This window comes from Herpailurus yagouaroundi, unplaced genomic scaffold, assembly GCF_014898765.1.
Source record: "Herpailurus yagouaroundi ecotype Mexico unplaced genomic scaffold, PumYag 208, whole genome shotgun sequence".
Taxonomy (NCBI): Eukaryota; Metazoa; Chordata; class Mammalia; order Carnivora; family Felidae; genus Herpailurus; species Herpailurus yagouaroundi.
The window spans coordinates 10,795,138-10,818,934 of record NW_024412439.1 but is presented as its reverse complement, the minus strand read 5'-3'; the positions used below and the strand labels follow the sequence as shown (position 1 = coordinate 10,818,934).

At 59.3% G+C, this 23,797-nt stretch overlaps 5 protein-coding genes and 1 long non-coding RNA gene across 12 annotated transcripts in view; 5 read left to right on the top strand and 1 right to left on the bottom strand.

Moving 5' to 3' along the window:
- LOC121016040 (polyunsaturated fatty acid lipoxygenase ALOX12) overlaps window positions 1–3,315 on the top strand; it is an 11,400-nt gene extending 8,085 nt beyond the window's left edge. Inside the window, exons 11-15 of one of the 5 annotated variants that reach the window (XM_040453440.1) lie at window positions 88–150; window positions 248–369; window positions 2,426–2,526; window positions 2,647–2,817; window positions 2,922–3,315. In XM_040453440.1, coding sequence (XP_040309374.1) covers window positions 88–150; window positions 248–369; window positions 2,426–2,526; window positions 2,647–2,817; window positions 2,922–3,101 — 637 coding nt within the window. In that variant the 3' untranslated portion in view covers window positions 3,102–3,315. Of the gene's footprint in view, window positions 1–87; window positions 151–247; window positions 370–1,551; window positions 1,663–2,425; window positions 2,558–2,646; window positions 2,818–2,921 lie in introns of those variants that run through there. The other 4 variants (XM_040453442.1, XM_040453441.1, XM_040453443.1 and 1 more) reach the window with 4 other exon arrangements.
- Window positions 1–5,010, bottom strand: part of LOC121016043 (uncharacterized) — a 60,518-nt gene extending 55,508 nt beyond the window's left edge. The window contains exons 1-2 of the long non-coding RNA XR_005784081.1: window positions 4,755–5,010; window positions 2,750–2,830 (exon numbers count right to left, since the gene is read on the bottom strand). This is a non-coding gene — a long non-coding RNA (uncharacterized LOC121016043). The remainder of the gene's footprint in view (window positions 1–2,749; window positions 2,831–4,754) is intronic.
- Window positions 5,011–5,129: 119 nt separating this feature from the next.
- Window positions 5,130–6,874, top strand: RNASEK (ribonuclease K). Its single transcript, XM_040453449.1, has 3 exons — window positions 5,130–5,387; window positions 6,050–6,126; window positions 6,538–6,874. Exons 1-3 carry the CDS (start codon window positions 5,145–5,147, stop codon window positions 6,677–6,679), a joined length of 462 nt encoding a protein of 153 aa, XP_040309383.1. The 5' UTR covers window positions 5,130–5,144; the 3' UTR covers window positions 6,680–6,874.
- A 229-nt stretch (window positions 6,875–7,103) lies between these two features.
- On the top strand, window positions 7,104–9,717 carry BACC1 (BPTF associated chromatin complex component 1). 3 transcript variants are annotated; one of them, XM_040453445.1, is made up of 6 exons: window positions 7,104–7,233; window positions 7,427–7,521; window positions 7,961–8,062; window positions 8,691–8,881; window positions 9,086–9,190; window positions 9,451–9,717. In XM_040453445.1, the coding sequence occupies exons 1-6, from the start codon at window positions 7,213–7,215 to the stop codon at window positions 9,513–9,515; spliced, it is 579 nt and encodes a 192-aa protein (XP_040309379.1). In that variant the 5' UTR covers window positions 7,104–7,212; the 3' UTR covers window positions 9,516–9,717. The 3 variants fall into 3 exon arrangements, with proteins under 3 accessions (XP_040309379.1, XP_040309382.1, XP_040309381.1); XM_040453447.1 differs by having other exon boundaries at window positions 7,105–7,233; window positions 9,455–9,717; XM_040453448.1 differs by lacking the exon at window positions 7,961–8,062.
- Window positions 9,718–15,250: 5,533 nt separating this feature from the next.
- On the top strand, window positions 15,251–21,712 carry BCL6B (BCL6B transcription repressor). Its single transcript, XM_040453439.1, is given in 9 exon segments — window positions 15,251–15,345; window positions 15,903–16,093; window positions 16,296–16,517; window positions 16,620–16,952; window positions 17,205–17,329; window positions 17,895–18,059; window positions 18,147–18,277; window positions 18,390–18,527; window positions 18,918–21,712. Coding segments are annotated over 8 exon segments (1,410 nt in total). The 5' UTR covers window positions 15,251–15,345; window positions 15,903–15,914; the 3' UTR covers window positions 19,035–21,712.
- A 1,438-nt stretch (window positions 21,713–23,150) lies between these two features.
- Window positions 23,151–23,797, top strand: part of SLC16A13 (solute carrier family 16 member 13) — a 4,197-nt gene continuing 3,550 nt past the window's right edge. The window contains exon 1 of the mRNA XM_040452943.1: window positions 23,151–23,223. Within this exon, the coding sequence (XP_040308877.1) occupies window positions 23,151–23,223 (73 nt within the window). The remainder of the gene's footprint in view (window positions 23,224–23,797) is intronic.

Below are 23,797 nucleotides of genomic sequence, written 5' to 3'. Positions count from 1 at the left end.
AAGTCGGACGCTTAACCGACTGCGCCACCCAGGCGCCCCCAGAACTCTTAAAACTAATGGCACACGTTTCCTTCCTTTCTAAACTAGCGTTTGGAAAGAGCTAGGGAACGTCCCCCAAGACAACGCCGGTAAGACCTGTCCCCACAAACAGTGAGCGTCAGCTGGGCAGAGGCCGCAGGAAGGGAGTAGAGGTCAGAGGCTGGCGCCTTCTCCCCTCAAGGAGCTCAGCCCCTTCTCCTCTGGGCAGGTACGTGCAGGGCATCGTCCGCCTTTTCTACCACAGGGACGACGTCGTGAGAGGGGACCCTGAGCTGCAGGCCTGGTGCCGGGAGATCACCGAGGTGGGGCTGTGCCAGGCCCAGGACCGAGGTAGGACCCTCCCCAGAGACAGGAGCCCCATCTCGGTCCTGCCCCTCTGGGTTCAGGCCCCAACCCCTCACCACACCCCCCTCTCCAGCCCCGCATGAAGCTTCGGAATCCCGTTCCGAACTGAAGATAATTCCAGATACCCAGGGACTGTCCTCCGCAGAGACCCTGGCCATCAATCTTTACTGCCATCCCCTAGCCCAAGTCACAGATGCCCCTAATCCGCCACAGCACGGGGGCCCGATAAGACCAGGACCACAGCCAGGGTGGGACGTGCCCGGGTCCCGCTGGGGCTCCCGTGCTCTCCTCGTGGTTATTTTCCTACATGCGATACAAACGGGGTGAGTTTTCCACCGAGGCCCGGGGTCCGGCACTCAGCTTCCCCGCCTTCTCCTCCTGCTTCTGTGCACACGCTCTGGGCGTACTGCACACGCCCACGGTGCACGGTCACATCTGGGGCACACTCAGCACCGTCCGCGCCTTGGCACAGACCTGAACTCCATGCACTGCCCCTCGGGGTCCCGGTTCCGAGGCCAATCTGGCCTCCCTTCCCCTCGGCCGAGATCTAGCCTCCGCCGTTGGCACCCCCACCTGCGCTTTAACCTCTGGGGAAGACACAGCTTTTCTCGGCTTTTGGCGGGTCCATCCTCCCTCTCCAGCACACACGGGCCAGCAGGGACCGCTTGAAATCATCCTTCGGGCATCCTGCGTCCGGGGAGCCGCTCTGGCCAGGCCCTGGGGGTACAGTGGGCGATAAACCAATGCCTACACTCCCCCTTCCGGGGCAAACTTTCCCTGGTACACCTCAGTCCCAGAAAACCCTTCTTCCTCTCCCTGGCCATCTCCTCTCAACCACCATCTACAGCTGGAAGATAAAAATAAACACTCATATGGCAGCTTTAATCTCCCCCGACTGCCTCTCATTCTCTCTTTTCCCCTCTCCCCCCCCCACCCCACCCCGGTTCTCATGGTGCTCTTTGCCTAATTTTCCCCGATAGCCTTTCTAGAGGAAATGTGCTAAAATTAAAAACAGCTTGAGAAAAGCAGTCAGGACCCGGAGTTCAAGGTCAGCCTCTGCCTTTTCCCAAAGACGGGATCCTGCCCAGCAGGTTAATCTCTCTGGTCTTTGATTTTTTTTTTTTTAATCTACAGAAGGGGAGTGATTATATATGTTCCTCTTAACAGGATAATTGGGTCTCTGAGTCCCCACCTCCACTGTAAAACCAGTGGCCCGAGACAACCCTTGTGGAAACCCTCTCTTGGCCATGACACCACGAACACGGGACTTCTCGTAATCCTCACCTTGTAACTCAGACACTTATAATGCCCTTGTCCCAGAGTAGGAGGAAACATCCCTAAATTCTTAACCCCTTTTTGAGGCAGAAGATATTCTATCAGTCAGAGCTGTTCACCCCCAACCCTTCCGTAATAATCATAATTATTATTTATTGAGAATTTATAACGTATTAGGTGACTTCAATGCATTATCTCTTTTATAAGGCAGGTGGCACCCACACTTTACAGGTGAAGAAACCGGGGTTCAGAGAGATTAAGTCATTGGTCTAAGGCACCCAAATATTATTGCTTGAACCTGAATTGAAACTCACATCTAATGCAAATATATCTGAATAAAGGAACAAATACCCATCAATGCCAAAACACAGGTGACCCTTAAATAACGCAGGGGTGAGGGCACCGACCCTCCCCCACACACCCAGCAGTTACAAATCTGCATCTACGTTCTGACTCCCCCCAAAACTTCACTACCAAGAGCCTACCGTTGGCCGAAAGCTTTACCAGTAACATAAACAGTCAATTAGCATGTATTTTGTGTGTTCTATGTTATCATATGCTGTGTTCTGACGATAAAGCGAGCTAGGGAAAAGAAAACGTCAAGAAAACCGTAAGGAGCATACATGTGTAATACCGCACGGTAAATAGCCCACACATAAGCGGACCTGTGCAGTTCAACCCCGAGTGGTGCAGACATCCCAAGACGTCAGCCTTCAGGTTTCTCCTCTCCGGCCGTAGCCTCCAAACCCCCTTCCTCTCTGCCCAGGTTTCCCTGCCTCCTTCCAGTCCCAGAGTCAGCTCTGTCATTTCCTTACGATGTGCGTCTTCACTTGCACTGCCCAGCACGGGGCCATCAACCAGGGCCAGGTATGACAGCCGGCAGCCCGGGTCCCCGAAGGCAAGTGTCGGACCTTGGGATTCCCAAGGGAAAGACGGGGGTTCCAAGCAGAAGTACCAGGACCCTAGGCTTGCAGTTTCTTCCCCCAGCTGGACTGGTACGCCTGGGTCCCTAACGCCCCGTGCACCATGCGGATGCCCCCACCCACGACCAAGGAAGACGTGAAAATGGCCACAGTGATGGGCTCACTACCTGACATCCGACAGGCCTGTCTTCAAATGACCATCACGTGGCACCTGGGTCGCCGCCAGCCAGACATGGTGAGACAGGACTCTGGGAAAAGTCAGAAGGGAGACATGAGAGTGAGGGTCTGCATGCTTCTGCCTTTGGACTAGAAACTGACCGACGCTTTGTTCTTTCCCAGGTACCTCTGGGGCACCACAAAGAAAAGTATTTCTCAAGCCCCAAGGCCAAGGCTGTATTAAGCCAATTCCAAACAGATCTGGAAAACTTAGAAAGAGAGATCACAGCCCGGAATGCACAAGTGGACCTGCCCTACGACTACCTGAGGCCCAGCCGCATAGAGAACAGTGTTACCATCTGAGCTCTAGGGCGCCCCCGCCTGGAGGCCTTCAGATCCACGCTAGTGCCGATGCTTCATCTGGAATTTCCAGGAGTCCAGTCTCTGCTGCTAAAGCTCTACTCTCTCCCCCCAACTAAAGCCCCCACGTCAGTATCCCACCAGTCCCACCAGTCCGGGGGGCTGCAAACCTTTTCTGTAAAGGGCCAGCAATAAATGTCTCAGGCTTTGCAGGCCACGCGGTCTCTGTCACAACCACTTAACGGTCCCGAAACGGCACAAAAGCAGCCACAGACGATAGGTCACTGAAATGAGGTGTCGCTGTGCTCCTGTAAAACTGCACTTATGAGCCGTGAAATATGAACTTCAAAGTGTCACAAGACGGTCTTCTTCTTTTGGCTTAGCCAACCATTTAGAAATGCAAGAAAACCTGGTGTTTTGCTGGATGGACCCGCACAGACTGTGGGCTCGATTTAACCCGCAGTGGGGGGACCTGCCTGGGGCTGCTCTGCGCTAGCCTGAGGCACTGCCCCTGCTCTGCAAAAACGGTTCCACAGAACCTCTCGGAGGTTTCTTGGATAAATCAACTACCTCAACTAATTCTCCTTTCCCAGGAGCTAGACTTCCTGCGGAGTGGCCAACTTAAATCTTCCTGCCTCTGTTTTTTGGCAACGTCCCCTCCACCCTGTTCCCCCTATTTGCACACCTACCCCAAAGGCCCTTGAGTAACAATGATGCTCCTGGGCAAAATAAACACCCGCGTGCCTTGATGGCTTCCCCCCCTCCCCCACCACCACCTCTGCCAGTCTCAAGCACGGGAGGCATGAAATTCATGTCCCAAGGCCACTTTCCCAGCTCCTTTGGTATCCCAGGGTCTGTGTTTCCCAGGATTCAAGTTCTTTCTCACAACCTGTTTCAGAATGATATGCATTAAATAAACGGGGGAAAAAGTACCACAAAGTTGTTCTAATCACGGACACAGTGTTTCTTCGCGTTTGGTAACAAAACGTGACTTAAGGATTCCCGATGCTAAGAGCCCTTGGGGTCTCGGGATCAAAATAGCCCCCTCTCGATTATGCGGTGGATCACTGCCCTCACTAGAATGGGTACAACGGGCTCAGTAGAAAACGGTGTTCTCCAAACACCCTAGCTCCCTAAACAATTCTCACAAACCTGCCCCTCGCCAGTGAAGTAGACAAGCTTTCTCCTCGGAGTGGGTGATCGATTCCCATTGTTAAAGTCTTGTGCCCTACACCTTATTCAAGGGGCCTATGATCACTTTCCGTGGTTCGCACGCAGCAGGGAAGCAAAGTGGCGTCACTTTGGTGTACTTACTCCTTTCTCCAAAAACATTTGGCAAGACCACTCCCCCTACACACACAGCATGTTCACGGAGTCTGTTTTCCCGAGACTTTTCCTAACGCCCCGCATTTCTCCTGGGTTTGGGGCATCCTGAACCATTCAGTATTCTGCGTTTGGTAACAAAACGTGACTTAACGATTCCCGATGCTAAGAGCCTTCAATTCTGAAGCCTCCTGGCCACGACTGCACGCTTGGCCTCGGGAAGGGGCTCCTATCTCCTTTCATCGTGTCAGAGTATCTATTTTTAAAGGCAGGGATGAGAAAAAAGGAGATAGAGGCGGTCTTTCTCGGTGTAAATCCCTATGTGTCACTTACCATGCCCCCCATCACGGGACACCACCCGCAACTAGCGTATCTGAGGGGGAAAATTCGAGGAGCTCCAATCCTGCGCGCCTCAGGGCCCGACGCCACGGTTGCTAGAAGCTCCGCCAGAGCTACTCCTTCCCCGGGCGCCGCTGCGCTGCTTCCTCGTCACGTGACGCGCAGTATTCGGTCACGTGGCGCGCTGGGTCCTCCCATTCCAGCCTGGGCCGGGGGGTGACCAAGAAAGCGGAGGCGTTGCTCCGACAATAATCCGCGCCCCAGCTACATAGATCATGAGGGGTTCCTGGGGGGCCGTCTCGGCCTCACACGCCTCCCGCTCCGCCGGAGATCCGGGAGAGCCTGGAGGCGCCCAGCGAAGTCCGCCCGGCGTCCCCCGGCGCGATGGTTGGGACCGGAGGCCACGCCCCCTCGGCTGCGCTCCCGGCGGCCCGTCCTCCGCCGCGCGAGCCCCCAAGTCCAGCTCGCTTTCCCCGGGCGCATCCGGGCCTTCGCCTCACCGCCTTTCCGCTCGGCCCGCGACTAGGTGTTCCCCCGACCCCCTTCTCCATGGCGTCGCTTCTGTGCTGTGGGCCCAAGCTGGCCGCCTGCGGCATCGTCCTCAGCGCCTGGGGAGTGATCATGTTGGTGAGGGGACCGCCGGCGAGAGCCGGAGAGGGCCCGACGCGCCCCAGTGTTGGAGGGCTGGAAAGGCTGGGAGAGTCCGGGCCGTAGGAAGCAGCAGGCAGGCTGAAGGGGGAGGCTGATTACCCGCTGGAGGACGAGACACTTGAGATTGAGAAATGGGGAACTTAAAGGGGCGGGAGGCAGACGAGGCTGGGAACGGGAGCCGCGGCTGGTAAATTTGGAGACCCCTCAAGGTAGGAGGAAGACGAGCTGGGGGTCTTGAGAGACGCCTGCGCTGAGTAGAGGGCAGTGGGGCAAGGGAGCGCTTGTTCCCGAAATGGGTAGCGGGGCCCTTGTTTCCCCCACGACTACCCGCCCCCCTCCAGGAAGAAATACTCAGAAGGGCTGATTTCCTCCCCGTCCCGTGATAATGACGCCCCTGGACAAGAGGATAATCTGGGTTGCTCACTATTCCTGCCCTTGCACCAGCCGAGCCGTCTCCGTCACCGACTCAGCGCCCTATTCCTGGTGACTGAGTCCGAATCCGGCAACAACTACTCGAATCCCAGCTCGTTCCGGTAGTGCCCAAATCCAGATGTTGTGGCAACATTAGAAGTGGGAGGAGTTTAGACAGTGAGCAGGTTCGGTGCCTGGGTTCACCCACCAGACCATTCCCTTTTCAGATAATGCTCGGAATCTTTTTCAACGTCCATTCGGCTGTGCTAATAGAGGACGTCCCCTTCACCGAGAAAGATTTTGAGTAAGTCAGGTGGGAGAGGCGGGGCTGGGGGCGGGGTGGGAGGCGGCTGAACTGCAGTAGAACGGTAGGCGGGGGATTACAGGTGGCGGGGTGCTTGGGGCCCCGAGGCGAGGGAGCTGAGTGCAGACGGCTAGAAGTCTCCCTAGCGGTCGTGGAGTCGGACCTGAGTGGCCATGCCAAACCCACCGCTTTAGGCGTGGCTTCTTAGGTATATTCCTTGACTTCTCTGCGCCGCCATCCACCTCTGCCAAGGGGATGCTATCATAGGGGTCACCCCAGAGGGTTAGGAGGAAGCCCGAATAGTACGTGTAGAAGCGCCTAGAATGGTGGCTGGCACACCGTGCCCAGTAAATGTTGGCTGCTGGATGGTTTCTGACACTTCACTACCTAATCTCCCCCCCCCCTCCCCAGGAAAGACCCCCAGAAAATATATGACCTTTACGAGCGAGTCAGCTACAACTGTTTCATCGCCGCGGGCCTTTATCTCCTCCTCGGGGGCTTCTCCTTCTGCCAAGTTCGACTCAATAAGCGCAAGGAGTACATGGTGCGCTAGAGCATCGTCGCGCCTCCCCTCTGCGGCCCCCTCCTCTATTTAAAGACTCTCCCAGCCCTCCCACCCGCGTCCCCACTCCGGCGCCCCCTGCGGGACCGGGTTTCCCCGCGCCGAGATTGAATCGCTCCTTCCCCGGCTGAGGGAGGCGGCCTCCCTGACCCCCCCCCCCACAATAAAGCGAAACCGCTCCCCTCAGCCTCGTGTCTGTGCTTGGGTCGGAGTGGGGGGGGGGGCGGGCACGGGGGCTGGAGGCCGGTGTCCACACCCGGAGTCTCGACGCACCGACGGAAGTGGAGTGAGGCCGGGCCGGAAGTGAGGCGGTGTCTTCCACCGTCGGCCCTCGGCTCGCCCGGGGCCGCCCGAGCCTCGGCTGCTGGCGAGTGGGCGGAGCGGCCGAGCGGGAGCCAATCGGCGGCGGCGGAGGGGGCGGGACTTCCTGCGCGGGGGCCCGAGCGCCTCGGTCGCCCGGCTCCGTGGTCCCGGCCAGGCGGCGGCGGCGGCGGCGGCGTCTCCGTGAGGAGGCGCGCGGGACCATGACGTCAGCGTCCACGAAGGTTCGCCCTCGCTCGCGGACAGCGCTCCCTGGCGGCCACGGGAGGGCGGCCCCCCCTCCCCCGTTGGTGCCGACTCTTCCGCCCCAGGCGGGGGGCGGGCGGGAGCCGGGCCGGGGTGGGGCCAGGGGCTCCGGGCGGGCGGGCGCTGGGGGGGGGGGTGCGCCGGCCCCCCGTGACGCTGCCCCGCCCCCAGGTCGGGGAGATCTTCTCGGCGGCGGGCGCCGCCTTCACGAAGCTCGGGGAGCTGACGATGCAGCTGCATCCCGTGGCCGACTCTTCCCCCGCGGGGTACGTGAGCGCGGGGCGCGCGGACTCCGTGGGGCCGGGACAGGTGGCAGCTCGCCGGTGTGAATAAAGACTGTCGGATGAGGGAATGACAGGTAGCAGCGCAGACTGGAGGCTCCAGACCCGGAACCCCTGCCGCGAGCCGGCGGCCGCAGAGCCGGGGGGTCCCCTGCGCACCGCGCGCGGGGTTCTGTCCCTGAGACCCCCGCGGGTCGGATGGGTCTGCGCCGGCTGCTTACAGCTGCCGCTTCACGTGCCTGGGGGAGAGGCTTGGGGGTCCTCAGGATTCCCACGGGGCGTTAAGAGCTTTTATTTGTTTATTTTTTAAGAAAGCCCTCTTTAGGGATCCACGGAAGGGGCCCCAGGGCCTGCGGGGGAGGCTTGGGGGCTGGCTGCGCACCCCCCTTCCCACTTTCGCTGTTCCCCCTTTCCCCTCTGACAGCGCCAAGTGGACGGAGACGGAGATAGAGATGCTGAGGGCTGCTGTGAAGCGGTTTGGGGACGATCTTAATCACATCAGCTGTGTCATCAAGGAACGGACAGTGTGAGGGAGGGTGGCCGGCAGAGGAGGGGGGGGTGGGCACTGTCTTCCACCGCACCCGAGCCAGCCCGAGGTCCACCTTCCCGAGAACTCCCTTCCAGCTCGACAGCCCTCCTACCTCGCTGCCGGCTCTGTTAGCACCTCCGCGGAAGAGTTTGGTCAGAAGTTAACTGAACCGCCGGGGTAACAGGACCTCCCAAGAATTTAATCTCGGGGCGGGGGCCGCCTGAGATCCCCAACAACCGGAACTTCTCTGGTTGTTTGCGCGGCTCCTTGGAGGGGACATTGTGATTCCGAATGAGTTGATCAGGATCCGCCAATAAGTCCCCCTCTATACCTGTCGGTCGGTCACCAAGGTTCACCTGGGAGCCTTTCGCCCCGGAAGAGAATTAGGACGCGGGCCTTTCCGCCACTCAGCTCAGGGAGTCCACTCTTCAGATTCCAGCCGCCCTAAGCGCGTGCAAAGCCTCAGGAAAACGAGAACCCTACCAAAGGGCCGGGGCCCTAACCAGATTCTTATGGAGGGGCTCCCAGTGTTCCTTCAGAATGGCCCATTACCCCTTCCCTCCCCTCCCTTCTTCCTTCAGTCTCCCCAGGACTCCCTCCCTAACCTGCTCTGTCTTCTCTTCAGGGCCCAGATAAAGGCCACCGTGAAGCGTAAGGTGTACGAAGACTCCGGCATCCCTCTTCCCGCCGAGTCACCCAAGAAAGGGCCCAAGAAGGTGCCATCTGGTGTCTTGTCACCTCCTCCAGCCGCCCCTCCACCAAGCAGCTCCAGTGTCCCTGAGGCCGGGGCCCCCCCCGTAAAGAAACAGAAGGCCGGTGAGGGCTGTGGGGCTGAAGGTTCAGTGGGAGAATCGGGCTTGGGCCAGGGAAGGACAAATGTCCCTTCCTCTCCCCGTCAGGGTTCCCAGAGAGTGGCTGAGAGGGCAGAGGGAGGGGGAGCTCGAAGCTCTGGGAAGCTGGGGGGCAGTCAGAGAACCTAGAACCCAGTTGATGTTCCCACCCCCACACCCCCACCCCCAGATGTGACACTCAGCGCTCTGAACGACTCGGACGCCAATAGTGACCTGGTGGACATTGAAGGGCTAGGAGAAACCCCTCCGGCCAAGAAACTCAACTTCGACCAGGGTAGGCGTCCTCCTCCTCCCACACCAGCTACGGGGCGGGGCGGGGGGGGGGGTGGGGGGAAGCGCTCACTCGGGTGGTAGGGGAGGGTCTCCACAGGAGCCCCCTGCCCCCTCGTACAGAGGTTCTGGAAGAGAAGGTCCTCCAGTCCACGCTGCGGGGGACGGGCTCAGCAAAGAGCCGGGTGATGTGGGGGGTAGGAGTCGCCTTGGAGGCATCCTTGGGGCTCACCCCGTCTCGGCCCATCTTGCTTCCTGTTCCAGACAGCCTGACCCTGGATTCTGGCCTTCTCGTGACCTCTGCTGACCCTCCTCTGCTCTCTCGCTGAGCCTTCCACCTCTGACCCCTCTCACTGTTCACCCTGGACCTGTGGATCGCCTGGGACTCTGAGCGGGCCCGCAGCGCACGGCCCACGAGGCTGCTGGGGCTGTGCACTCTGCTGTTCCCGTATGAGCGTCTACCCCCAGCCCCTTTGACCTCCATCGGACGGACGTTTTTATACCGAAAACAATAAAGATTCTCCTCTCAGCTCCGTGCCTGCAGCCTAACATCATTGGAGCGCCACGGGCGGGTGCCTCTCCCCTCAGCCCCACGGGGCTCAGCCCCTTCTGGAAGTTCTCACCACCCTGCCTAGAGCAGCACAGCCAATATTGGCAGACTCTCTTCCCAGTGCCAATATTTCTGTGCTGCTAGAGCCAGGGGAGCTGGGCGTGGGCAGCAAAGACTCCACTTTGCTCTCCGAAGGCAGAACTGAGCTCCCAGGGTCTCTGGCGGTCAGTATTGCTGAGGCTGCCCTGGGGATCTCAGAGGGGCGTATTTCCAGTGCTTTCATCCCCCCCCCCCCCTCCACACACACACACACAACACCTCACAAGAAGGCCCAGATGTTTTCCGTGTCGCTTCTCCGGGGTGGCCTCCCCGGGCCAAGCCTCAGCGGTGCCTCCCCCACCCTCGCTCTAACACCACAGTGTGGTTTGGACGTGGCCACAGTGCCGTACAAACCACAGTGTGCTGCTGGGGCGGGGGCAGGACTGGGGTGGGTTGAGATCACGGGACGGGGCTGTGAAGACCCCGGCACCCAGAGCAGGGACATAGACAAGGCTCACGAGGCAAACGTGGCCCCAAGAGGGGTTGGGGAGAATAAGAAACGGGGGCCGGGCGCCGACGGGGGCCTATGGGGCGAGCTCGCAGTGGTGATAAGACTGGAGCCATCTTCCCTCTGCAGGAGCTCTGCTCAGGGGATCCCTAGGGTGGGGTCAGGGGCCGAGGAAGCGGGGAATGACCGTGGGGGCCAACACACTGCCTGCCGCCTCGGCGAGGGCAGGGCCCCGAGGCTTCCTGTGTCCGTTCCTCCCCTCCCCGGGTCAGAACCCGAGAGAAAGCAAGGAGAGACAGCAGGCCAAGGACAGCAGGGTTGGGAGTTGGCAGTCCAGAGGTGCTGGGGCCGGAACATGGTCGGGAGAGGGGGGCCGGAAGTCGCCCTGGGCCCCGGGCCTGCCACAAGATGGAGGTCCAAGGCAGGAAATGGAGGCCAGGGGGAGAAGGGGAGCAGCAGGGCCCAGGAAGAGGGCCGCCTGGACCTGGGGGCCAGGTACTCAACCCCCAGCACTGCTCCAGCTCCCCGCCGCCCCCCGGGACCCCCGCCCTGCCCCCTGCGACCACCCCCATCAGCCCATCCAGCAGGCCCAGGAAGGCGGGCCCACCCCAGAAAGCCACGTTTAAGCTGAGACACACATGCCTGTCCCCACCCCCACCCTAGGCCTCCCCTCAGCCTCTTCCTCCTGCCCAGGACTTGGTTTTTAGAAGCACCCCACAGGAAGCACAATCTAGGGGCCCAGAGGCCTTCCACAAATCAAAATAACATCCTCTGAAACCCTGAAGTCTTCCTTCGTCCCATTCCACCCTTTACCACCACCCCCCTGCCGACACACCCCCCAAAACTCTTAGCAATCAAAAAGATCTAAGATGGTGGGTGTAAGCAGTCTGCTTGGGCCCCGGGGGGTGCCAGACCCCCTCCCTTGAGACCCCTGTCTGTCCTCTACCAAATCCTGCCAGGGCCTCCTGGTCCTCACCCCACCCTCTCCATAGCCCCCCAAACTGAGCAGCTGCCCCCAGCTCCCAATTCTCGGCAGAGCCTTTGTGGGGGTGAAACAGAAATCAAACACCATGCTGACGGCCGGGGATGTTGGGGGGCCTTCGGGACTCAGCCTTTGGTCTCCACCTGGCGGACTGCGCTCGAGGGGCACAAGAGAAAGCCTCTCCAATCGTCCCCCCACTTCCAGGACTGACAAAGCCCAACCCCACCCCAACACGCACCTCCAAGCCTCCCCCCCAACCGCCACGTCTCTCCTGAAAACAGGGGACACTTTCCTCCCCACTTACCTCGGCTACTCTCCCCTGAGATCCTGGTCCCCTATTTTGAAGGGAGCAAAATTTGGGGTGCATCCCTCACATTTGGGGTGCAGGAGAAAGGAGCCGCCCCAGTCGCATCGCTGGCCTCCTTCCTCTCGGCTGGCTCAGGGAGTGGGGAGTGCCCTAGGGAGGGGGGACCCCCACAAGAGAGCTCAGAAGGGGGTTCCTCCATTCCCAGTCAGAATTGGGGACACCCCCCCAAACCCGTCCCAGCCCATCCGTCTCCAACTCGGCGGGAGAGGCAGCTGCAATGCCCCAGTCAGTTTCCCCCAACACTACATTCCTCACCCCATCTAGAGGGGTCCCGGGGGCCCCAAAAAATCCCCAAAAAATCTAGGATGTTGGCAGGACGGTCCTGGACCAGCACCCCAAATTTGGGGGCCTCAGATACCCCCGTTTTTTCAGGAAAATTCCGTCTTTCACCTGCCTCCCGCCAACCCTGCTCTGTCCCGATGCCAATTTTGGAAGTCACTCCCTCCTTCCTCCTCCCCGGCTCTCCAGGCCCCCCCGCTCGGGGGCTAGGGTCCAGGAAACCTGGCTTCCAGACCGGGGGGGCACTCCTCGAAGGGCTAGGGGCCAGGAGGTCAAGCTCATAGCCCCAGTCTCAGGGAAGCAGGAAAGCCCGATCCTCCCCTCCCCTCCCCCCTGGCTGGTCTCCGCGGTGGTTTAAGGAAAGTCTGGAGGATTGGAATCTGCCATTGCTGTTGCACAGGCAGGTTTTTTTCCTTGGGTTGGGGGGGGGTGGGCGGTGGGAGGGAGAGAGGGGAGGAGAGCCGAAGAGAGCAGGGACCCAGGCGTGCAGAGCTGGCCTGAGTCACCCCCTCGCCCCTGCTGCCGCGGGGCACCCCTCCCCCCTCCCCACCTCACCCACATTCCCAGTGCTCTGTCTGCTTCCCGTTTGGGGCTCTTATCCTGGAACCTCTGGGTACAAGAATCACCTCCTCGTACCCCCCCCACCACCACCTCTCCTTGCCAAAGTTCCAACAGCACTGCCCAAGCCCGGGATGTCCACTTTACCACGGGACACCCCATGTCCCCCCACCTTCCCGGAAAGTGAGGTGTGCTCCCTTAAGAAATTGGGGTTCCGAGTCTGAAACCACCTTTTCTCCCTCAGATCTATCCAGGCCACATAGAAATAAGAGGAGATACCCCACCCACTACCTTTCCAAATCTCTCCCTTCACATCCTGGGCGTAATTGGGGGTCCACCAGAAAAAGAGATTTCTAGAATCCAGGGTGAGAGGGAGCTATGAGCAAAGGACATCCCACATCAGCATCACGCTCCAAATTAAGTGAACCTTCAGATCAATCTCCCCTTGAGACCCATCCCTCCACTTCATCAAACACACCCAAAGAGTGGCAAAAAAAAAAAAACACCCCCAAATAAGGACACCCCAAAACTTTAGTCTCTCACCCTGGGCCCTCACCTTGTTTCTCCCCCTGGAAAAACCTTCATGGCTATCTATGTAAACAGTGGACTGCTCCCCTCAAACTAAGTTTCCACAACATTCAGATATAAAGCTTTGCTTCCCCTCAGTGACCCCTGGTAGCAGAAGGCCTTCAAACTTGCTCCCAGGTCCCTATTATGACCTGCCTCAGGCTAACAAAAAACCCTCGAAGTTAAATTTCACACCCCCCAAATCTAACCTGAGCCTCGAAACGCGTACGGCTTCCCCACACAGACTGTACCCCAAAGTCAGCACGACCGCTCTACTTGAAATCAGATGGTCCATATACACCGATGACTATGAATCCCCAAAACAAAACCCTCACCCACCCCCTGAAGACCATCTAGCGGTTTGTCCTCATATTCCAAGCTGACAATCTCCAAATTATGGGTGTCAGAATCCCCCCAAACGAATGTAGCTTCAGACTCAGCTCCCTCAAACTTACCATTGGCCCTCGGGGCCTGAATTCAGCCGCCAGTGCCCCAAACAGTCAAATGAACTCAATACCCGGTCATAAACGTGCACTCTCCACCAACTGACCAGATAACGCAAAATCGACTCCAGCCTGATCCCCAAGGGAGCCCCCAGGCGACCTCCCAACTCCAAATTGAGCAGAGACCGAAGTAACCCTCACAGACAAAGGCCACACCGACCCCCACCCCATCCCTAGTGGTCCTGGATTCTCAATTTCTCAGCTGCCCAAATAAAGACACCCTCAGATCTGAAGAGGAGGACCCCAGGCCCGGATAGGCAGCTCCATGGATAACGGGTAGGTGTCCCTGGGCACCTGTAGACCGTCCTGAACACAAATGCAAGTCCTGCTTTGCAGCTAGCCTCAGCTCTGCCTCCCCCGCCCCCGCCAAATAAACACTGCCGCCCCCAACGTCCCCCCAAACAAAATATGAGGGTGTGACCCGTGCCTATCTCCCAGATGCGGGGACCTAAATTTAGGGTTATCGGCCCCTCCTTCCCTCTCTCCCTCCTGTTACCCTGAGACCCTCCCTCCCTGCTTTCCTTTCTCCGTCCACCGCACCCCAAATTTCATATTAATGTTCACTAAAAATTCACCCCTACAGGCAGATTGATAGGGTCTAGCTAATTAGAAAAGAAAACCCTGAGCACCCGGGGCTCAGACCCAGAGCCCGCGGATTTCTAACCCCGGCCTCGGAGGAAAGTCCCCGCTGTCACCTAACTCTCCGTCCCTCCGCCCAACCCCAGTCCCCTCCTAGGAGACAGAGGGACAAAATTAACCAGCGCAAAGGGGAGAACGAAGGTTTCAGCCGCTCAGACCGAGTGGATCCTGCGCCCCGGTCCGAGTGGACCCCAGCCGGGTGGAGACGGCGAGGCGAGGCTAGTGCTCGTCCGCCCCCTCGTGGAAGGAGTCAGACATTGCCGGGTTTTGCCTACTTGCCGCGCTGGACCCCGGCGTCCCGCCAGCCTCCGAGCGTAGCCGACGGGCGGGTGCCCGAGGCCCTAGTGAGCTGGGATTGGGGGAGGGCGAGCGGGCTTTGGGCGGGAGTCTGTCTCTCTGGATCCCTAAAAGGATTCAGGAGAGAGTTGGGAGCGAGAATCCGGACGCCCAGGTCTCCTGAGCGTCTCTGGGCCCCCACCCGGGGCTTTCCCCACCTCCTCGAGGGGAAGCAGCTGGCGGAGCCGTCCGGTCGCAGGACAATGGAAGGAAACGCACTAGAAATCATATCCGTCCCCTCCCTAACCCGCCCTATCAGAGCCCCCCTTCTTGCAGGCACCGCTAGAGGAGCCTGTCATTCACACGACGACCTCCCGCTGTCTTGAGACCCCCCCCCCACGCGAGTCCACCATCGCCTCCCCACACCTGGTGCCTTGTTGGGCGCCCCTTTATCTCCTGGATACCTTACGTTGGAAGGGGGGAGTTTCCCTGTATTCACTCTCCGGGAACAGGCACCCCCTTCCAAAAGCCCTCACACCAATTTTCGCTGCCCCAGGCCCCTCGACGACCCGGGTCACCCATGTTTCCGATCTCGAGATTCCCCAACCCCCTCCCCAATGCCACCGTCCCATCCCCGGTTCCACTTTCAGTGGCCCAAGACCCCTGACGTTACGACCACCCAGGGTTTCTGAGGTCCCGCCCTCAAGCCGGAGACCCCGCCCCGGGCTCGCCATCTGGAGAGCAAGGGAGGAAGGAAGGATACAGACCCAGGCGTTCACCCCACCTCCACCCCCGCCCCCGCCATCCCGGCCAGATAAAGGAGCCGAGTCCAGGAGGGGAGAGGGACCCCGCCCCCCCGAGAAGAGAAGCCGCAGCCCCTGCAGGACGGGGGTAAGAACGACAGACTGAGGGACCCAGACTCCAGGGTCCCCGCGAAGGGTTCTGGATGGTAGAAAGACTGAGGCCCAGTACTCGGGCTGCGCTAGGGGTCGGGGGCCAGATAGTAGTGGGAATTCAGTGCTTCGGAAAGGGAGCTTCGACTGGGATTTGGAGAGGTGTGGACCGCGGGCCGTCTAGGGTCTCCAGGCAGGTGGGACACCCGAGAGCCAGGCGCGCGGCGAAGCAGAGGGGAGCGGGGTGCTGGACGGGCACGAGCAGTGGGGACCAAGGGCGCTGCGGCCGGATTCCCCACGCGGGCCATCGACGGCGCGGTCGGGAACCTCCAGCTCGCTGCAGGCACTGTGGAGTCTCGGGGGGGGGGGGCGCGGAAGGGGGGTGCAGCGAGCGCCGGTGAGCCGAGGCCAGAAACAACTAGACGGCTCGAGCCAGGCTGCGCGAGCCGGCCTAGGGGCTCGGCTCTAGCTGCGCGTCAGCAGAAGGGGCGAAGCGAGGAGGGCAGGCGTCTGAAGTCGGCCCGGGTCCCTGAGCTCCTTGCTCTGCACCCACAGGCCTGCGTCGCGATGGGCTCCACCGCCACCCCGGAGGGGGCGCTGGGCTACGTCCGCGAGTTCACGCGCCACTCGTCCGACGTGCTCGGCAACCTGAATGAGCTGCGCCTGCGCGGGATCCTCACTGACGTCACGCTGCTGGTTGGCGGGCAACCCCTCCGCGCCCACAAGGCGGTTCTTATCGCCTGCAGGTTGGACGGGTGACTCAGGGGATGGGGTGGGGCCAAATGGGAAAGGGGCGGAGCCATGAGGCCTTCGGAAGGGGATCCGAAGCCTAGCCTTCCGGAAGCAGGAGGCTGAGCACCCCGGGATTGGGGCGACAGTGGGGAGGACGTGGCGCGTGTCTCCCAGGGGCCCCCAGGCGCTAACATAGCCTATCTGCCCTCTGTCCAGCGGCTTCTTCTATTCAATTTTCCGAGGCCGCGCAGGAGTGGGGGTGGACGTGCTCTCCCTGCCCGGGGGCCCCGAAGCCGGAGGCTTCGCTCCCCTTCTGGACTTCATGTACACCTCACGCCTCCGCCTCTCTCCCGCCACTGCGCCCGCGGTCCTTGCGGCCGCCACCTACTTGCAGATGGAACATGTGGTCCAGGCATGCCACCGCTTCATCCAGGCCAGGTGAGGGAGCCCCAGCTCCGTGGGGGTGAGGTGGCATCCCGGGTGTCAAGGGCAGAGGCCGAGATTTGGAAATGGCACTAAGATCCATCGCACTGTTCCCAGCTATGAACCTCTGGGCATCTCTCTGCGGCCTTTGGAGGCAGAACCCCCCACGCCGCCAATGGCCCCTCCCCCGGGCAGTCCCAGGCGCTCCGAAGGACACCCGGACCCACCTACTGAATCTCGCAGCTGCAGTCAAGGTAGCCCAGACCCCAAGGCCTGCAACTGGAAAAAATACAAGTTCATCGTGTTAAACTCTCAGGCCTCCCAAGCGGGGAGCCTGGCGGGGGAGAGGAGTTCCGGTCAACTTTGCCCCCAAGCCGGGCTCCCCAGTGGAGATGAGGCTTCCAGCAGCAGTGGCAGTGAAGAAGGACCCATTCCTGGTCCCCAGAGCAGGTACAGAAACTGGAACCTCAAGAATTGGTAGAGGCTAGCCTCAGCTAGGGGACCGAGCCATCGGGCGGGCCTGGGTGGTCAGGAGCCGAGAGGGAGGGGTGGGGCTTCGGCAGCACAAAGGGCGTGGCTCATTGGTCAGTATTGGCTCACCTCCAGGGGGCAGGCCTTTGGCTCCAAGTCCTCCAGGGTAGACCCCCCCCCCCTCAGTAGAAGCTCTCCTAACCCTTTTCTCTGGGCTTGCCATCTGCCTAGGCTGTCTCCAACTGCTGTCACGGGACAGTTCAAGTGTGGGGCTCCAGTCCATACCCGCCATCTCCTCACAGCCCCGGCTCGAGAGACCCCTGGCTCACACTCTGGGCCGGCTTGTCCCCCGCCAGGTACAAGAGCCCTTTCAGTTACTTCCTTCTTGGCTTTTCTCCTGGGTCTGCTCAAGGCCAAGTTTGGGCCGAAAGGAAAGGCCCTTTGCAATTACTGCAACGTAGAGTCGCGTGCGGAGCTTTTAACAATCCCATTGCCCGGGTCACATCCCGGAAGATCAGAATGCCTGGAAGAGGGCACCAGGTATCAGTGCTCTTTAAAGCTTCCAGCGAGCAGCCAAGTTCTGGCCTGTTCCCCTCGGGGAGGAGCGGTGGGCCCAGAGCTCGGCAGGGCCTGCCTCTCTGGCAAGCTGTCAACCATCGCGGTGCAAGAGGGGACCAACAGGGGCCGGTAACTGGGGCCTCCCCGTACCGCCGCCTCTACCGAAGAGATTAGCAGAGTATTCTGGAGTCAGACAGACATGAAGTCAGATCTTGGCCTGTCCTCTCATTAACCATGTGACCTTGAGTAAGTCAGACGAGCCCCCAGAAGCCTTTACAGTAAATTGGGAAAGAGAAAACCCACTTCACCAACGTGGTTTGAGGGTTCACTGGTAGTGTTGCCGTGACCCACCTCCCCTCCCAGGAAGTGAATTTTTCAGCTGCTAGAACTGCGAGGCTGTGGCCGGGTGCTCGTCGGGGCTGGACCCCTTGGCTCCTGGGGGTGAGGACAAACCTCACAAGTGTCAGCTGTGCCGGTCCGCCTTCCGCTACAAAGGCAACCTGGCCAGTCGCCGCACGGTGCACACAGGTAGGGGAGGAGAGGGCCCCTCCGGGCTTCGTGCCCTGCAGCTGTCCTGGGGCCGAGTCCCCGACCTCCCTTCCTCCCTGCCTCCAGGGGAGAAGCCCTACCACTGTTCCATCTGCGGGGCCCGCTTCAACCGGCCGGCCAACCTGAAAACGCACAGCCGCATCCACTCCGGAGAGAAGCCGTACAAGTGTGAGACGTGCGGCTCGCGCTTCGTGCAGGTACCCAGCCGGCTCCGAGGCCAAGCTCGGAGGCCAACTGGCCGGAGCGCGGGGCGGGGCCGCGGGGAGGGTCCCTCGGCCGGCGCGCTCTGAGGTCCCCCTCCCCTCCCAGGTAGCGCACCTGCGCGCGCACGTGCTCATCCACACCGGGGAGAAGCCCTATCCCTGCCCCACCTGCGGCACTCGCTTCCGCCACCTACAGACCCTCAAGAGCCACGTTCGCATCCACACCGGGGAGAAGCCTTACCACGTGAGTACCCGCCCCGCCCCGCCCCGGCCTCGCCCGAAGCGTGAGCGGGGCCTCGTGTTTACCTAGGGGCGGGGCCTCGAGGGGAGCACCTGGAAGTGGGCGGAGTCCTGAGAGATCAAGGGGCGGGGCCGGGGAGGCTCAGGCACCGGAGCCAGGCCCCCGGACTGGGCGCCGTCCGTCTGGGTGCCCCCAAGAGGAGCTGGGGGGGGGGGGGGGAGCTGAGGGCGGGGCCCGCCTCCTCGGCCTCCGCGGAGGATCTGGGAAGACGCGAGGACCGAAGAGCTAGTCTTCCGCGGGGAGCCGGACAGTTGCCCCGCGCGCCCCGCCTAAAAGGTGCTGGTGGAAGGGGGCGGGCGCTGACCCGGCTGTGCCCCCCCCCCCCCCCCACAGTGCGACCCCTGCGGCCTGCATTTCCGGCACAAGAGTCAACTTCGGCTGCATCTGCGCCAGAAGCACGGGGCTGCCACCAACACTAAAGTGCACTACCACATTCTGGGGGGGCCCTAGCTGAGCGCCGCCCCGATCCCACTCGCCTCCTGGAAGCCGGGAAAGCTGCGCTCAGGCCCGGCCTCCCTGTCGGCCTTGGGCATGAGGAGAGGGGTGGTGTGCGAGGCCCCTCTGGTATCAGAAACAGCCACCCCCTTAAACCCCCCCGGGGGGGGGGGGGGCGGCCGGGGGGAACAGGGATGGCAGGTCGTGGCTTGATCTGCCTGTTTTGCTGGTCAAAACCTCTTCCCCACAATCGAAATTGTCCTTGAGGAGACAGCAAGCTGGGAGCTGAGGGAGGGGAGAGACTGGAGGCCTGGATTCCCTGAGGGAACAGTCCTCCACACCCGCGGCCCCCTCTCCGTTTGGTTTGTCTGTAAATATAATTTATTGAGGCCCGTGGGTGGCACCGGGGCCTCCATTCGATTGCATTTCCCACCTCCCTCTTCCACAAGTGTGATCCAAAGTGACCTGAAGCACAGTATGCGAGGTCACGGCTCTGCTGGCAGAGATTAGCACTTGGCCGCGTCCTTAGGCTTGAGTGTTTTATGTTTATTATTGTCATTAACTTTTATCTTCGGAATCGTCTCGTTTCTTCAACCTGTTTGCTTGTTGGTGTGTGCAAAATGGAGGAAGGGTTTCTGTGTGTCCTGTCTCTCCCGATTGTAGGTCTGGAACCTTAATTTTCTAGGGCAGCACTGGGCACGTGTGAGTTTGTGGCATTGGGTCAGGAACCCTCTCCGGTATTCTGGATAATGTAAGTTCTCTAGCGGGCTGGAACTGGCTATAGACTTTTTTCTCTGTTTTCAAGACTTCGAGGAAGCTTTATGGTGAGCCTGACGGGGAAGTAGGAAGTGTTTCCTGGGGGCTGTGGATGTGGGGGCTTTGTCGGTGTTGGAGCTAGGGGGAATGATTGGAGAGGCTTTCTCTTATGGCCCTAACCTTCCCAAGAGTCTGGCCACCTGGGTTTGGCTGCACTATGTCTGTCTGGCATGAACTGAGCTGTATTTGAGCCCAGAATCTTCCCACTGGGGCTTGTGCTTAGCACTGAGTTGATCCCTCCATGAGGGAGAGATCTGAAATTCCTTATCAGAGATGATGCAAGCTTTTCGGGTTCTGCCCAGCCTCTAAGAATGGTATGACCTGCGGGGGAATTATGAAACTCTTTATCTTGACTAACAGCTGAGTCACGACCAGTCCTGTACTGTAGATGTGTCTGGATTTGAATGTTCCTTGGGATTCTGTCTACCTGAGACAAACCCCTTCTCCCTTTGGTGAGCTTTTGGGCATTTGTGGCAAGTGTTCAGATTCCAGAAACGCCTTTGCCTTGAGAAGTCACAGGTGCTTGGTAACTTTGTTACTTTAGAGAAGCCAGGTCTGGGACCTGGCCTCCCTGCCACTGTGCTCCTGTCTGAAACCAGCGAAGGCAGCAGGACCTTCCACAGGGAGAGAAATGGAGCCGAGTTCCATTCTGGATTTGCTAGAGTTTGGGATTATGATTGGGATTGCTGTTGGGATTAGAGATTTAAAAGATTAGTTGACTGATGGACCTTCCAGCTGACCGAGTATCCGGGTAGGACTGAGAGATTGGTAGGTTGGTTGAGGGGCAGTCTCCGGTGCAGGCCAAGCAGGTAGAAAGTTGGGAATGGAGTTGCCTCTTAACTGGATGGGATGTCTGGAATGTGAGATGATACCCTAGGGCCTTGATTTACAGTCCTTCCCCTCCTTGGGAGCTCTTCGATTGCAGGGTGCGGTGTGGAGCTGGCTCAAGACAGGTCAGTACTAATCGCTTCTGCTTGAGGCCAGGTGAGAAAGCAACTTTTCTTGATCTTTCCCTCTTACTCCCCGCCACAGAGTTGAGAGCAGAAGAGAGATAGGAGAAGGAACCATGATTTTTTTTTTTTTTTTTTTTTTAAAGCCAACTGGTTGGGCAGGTGGAGAGCGCCCAGGGGTGGAAATGTTAGATCCTGCAAGATCAGAATGTTGGAATAAAGAAGCCTCTCTGTGCTGCCTGCTGTGTCCAAGGTTCTTGCCTGGGAGGATCTGGGAGCAGGGTGCAGCCAGGGAAAGAAGGTTCTTCCCTGCTGGACTCCATCTTGGATTTTGTGACCATTCCACTGCCCCCATCACATCAGACCCTTAGAATGGCCCTTGTTCTCCCTTTCCCTGCCCTTGCCTTCCGGCGCATTGTGTGAGAACCAGTGACTTCATGAAGTTTCTCCGGAGCCACCTGCATCCTGCCGTTCTGAAGTCACTTCCTGGTCGAGGTGTGGGGGCAGCCGCGAGAAACCTGGAAGCCACGAATAATGCCGAGAGGCGGGGGGGGGTGGAGGGGAATATGCATCTGTGCTGGGGTCCTAATGCTTGGGACACCCCCTGCCTACCACCACCACCGCCACCAAGGAAAATGGATAGGACTTGGGTCCCATGAGGGCCATACAGGATGCAGGTGGCAGTGACAAGGCCATGTATGCGGTTGGAGCCCATGTGAGAGCTCCACCCCTCCCCCAGCGATGGTGCCTTGGAATGTATCCACTGCCAAGTTCGTGCTTCTTCCCCGCCCTATGCGTGGCCTGGGTGCCCGGCTCCGCTCTGCCCGTAGGCAGAGGGTCACTGATTCTGTTAGGTTACCTCCCTTTTGGATTTAAATTCCTTCTCTGTGAAAGAAGTCCATTAACGTGGTCTGCAGTTCCTTCCAACATTTACAGTTTGTGGTTGTATTTCTCAATCTGAAAACTCATGATCTAGATTAGATTTTTTTTTTTAAGTAAAATAATGAAACAAAGAACCCAAACCAAAACCTCTCTTCCTCCTCCCACTATAGCTTATGTCCTGTTGAAAATGAGACCAGCTAATATTACTTACCCCTGCTACCTGTCAGGTCCTAAACTAAGCATTTTACTTTAGTGCATACATAGATTTTCTAATTCAATTCCCCTGACAACCCGAAAAAGTAGGTACTAATCTTATCCCCAGTTTACAGTTAGGAAAGCCACCTGAGAGGCTCAGTGGCTTAGACAGTATGTGATGAAACCAAGATTGGAGCCTTGATTTGCTCCTAAAGATTATGCCCCTGCACTATGTTATACAGCCGCATCAATTTCTACGTCTTGGCATTACTTCCCACCAGCTGAAGTTTTGATTCCACTTAACAAAATCTTGGGGGGGTATGATTATTTTTATTAACCACACATAAAATTATAAGGCTCAAAATGCTTTTCTTAAGAAAAATAGTTTTGGGAAAGCGCAAGTGGGAAGGGGCAGAGAGAGGGGGACAGAGGATCCCTAAGCAGGCTCTGCGCTAACAGGCCGACAGCAGTGAGCCCAATGTGGGGCTCAAACTCGTGAACCGCAAGATCGTGACCTGAGCTCAAGTCCGAAGCTCAACCAAATGAGCCACCCAGGCGCCCCTGCTTGCTTGCTTGCTTTTCTTTCTTTTGAGAGAGACAGAAAGAGCAGGGGTGGGGTAGAGAGAGAGAGAGGGAGAGAATCCCAAGCAGATGCGGGGCTCGAACTCACGAACTGTGAGATCATGACCTGAGCTGAAACCAAGAATCGGACGCTTAACCAAGTGAGCCACCCAAGGCTCTTTTTTTTTTTTTTTAAGTAGGCGTCACACCCAGCGTGGAACCCAATGCAGGTCTCGAACTTACGACCCTGAGATCAAGATCTGAGCTGAGATCAAGAATCGGATGCCCTACCCACTGAGCCACCCAGGCAGCCTCCCCCCTCCCCACCCCCATGTGTCTAGGTATGAGCCCTTGAACCCAATTTACCAGGTCAGGGTCTTGGGGAGCATGAATTATAATGAAGAAACAGGAAGCCAAGCCCTCGGTGCTGTCTTAGATGGACCCACTGGGTACTGGTTGGGTAGGAGGGGCTGGCTGCTCCGGTGGTCAGAACTTGGCTCTTTAGTCAACCCCATCAGGAGATCAAATACTGCGTAGAAGTTGCTGTTACCAGAGGGTGAAAGAAAAGGTTCCAGCCCCACCGAGGAAGGGGTGTAGGTGATGTTTGTGGGGCCGCGGGTGAGCTCACAGCCGCCCTTCCTCTTCCCAGTTATTTTTGGTCTCTGTGACCTGTGGGTTTCCTGCTGGTGAAAACAGAAGCAACAGGAACTGAGTTCCCACTGCAGAAATGAACGCCCGCAGTCCAACAGCCTGTCCTTCCCCTGGTCTCTTCCGGGGCCTCGGAGACCTCCGGGATCCAGGCATGTAGCTTCTAGCGTCCTCGGGCGCTCGGGCAGGTGTCTTCGTCTGACACTCTCATCTCAGAACCCCTGCGCCCACCGGGCGACCTGGCCTTGCAGCTAGGCCCCTCGTTGAGCAAGTGGGTGTCTTCCTCTCCCGAACCAGTTCACCCACCACTTTCCCGCACGAAACTGCCAACGGGAGGGTCTTGGTGCGGAAATCCGCACGGATAAAAGTGGGCGGGGGACGCAACGGCCTCCCCGCACATCCCCGAGTCCCCGTGGGGCCCACCCTGTAGGCCGCCTCGGGTCCCCTCTTTACGCATGCGCCCCACTCGCTGTCCGGGTCCGGGACGCGGCTCTAAGCCCCGCCCCGCCCTTCTGGCCCCACCCCCCGTGCTCCGGGGTCGCGCGTCCCCACCAGCGAGCCGTGCCCGGGGGTGCCGGCCGCGGTGGCCGCGTAGCTGACACTTCCAGTGACAAGAGCGATAACCCACACGGGGGCTGGCACGCCGCAGGGCTGGGCCCGCACCCGGGGCCGCCTCGCGGCTCCTCCGCTGAACGTCGGGCCCCCGCGCGGGCCCGTCCCGCCCCG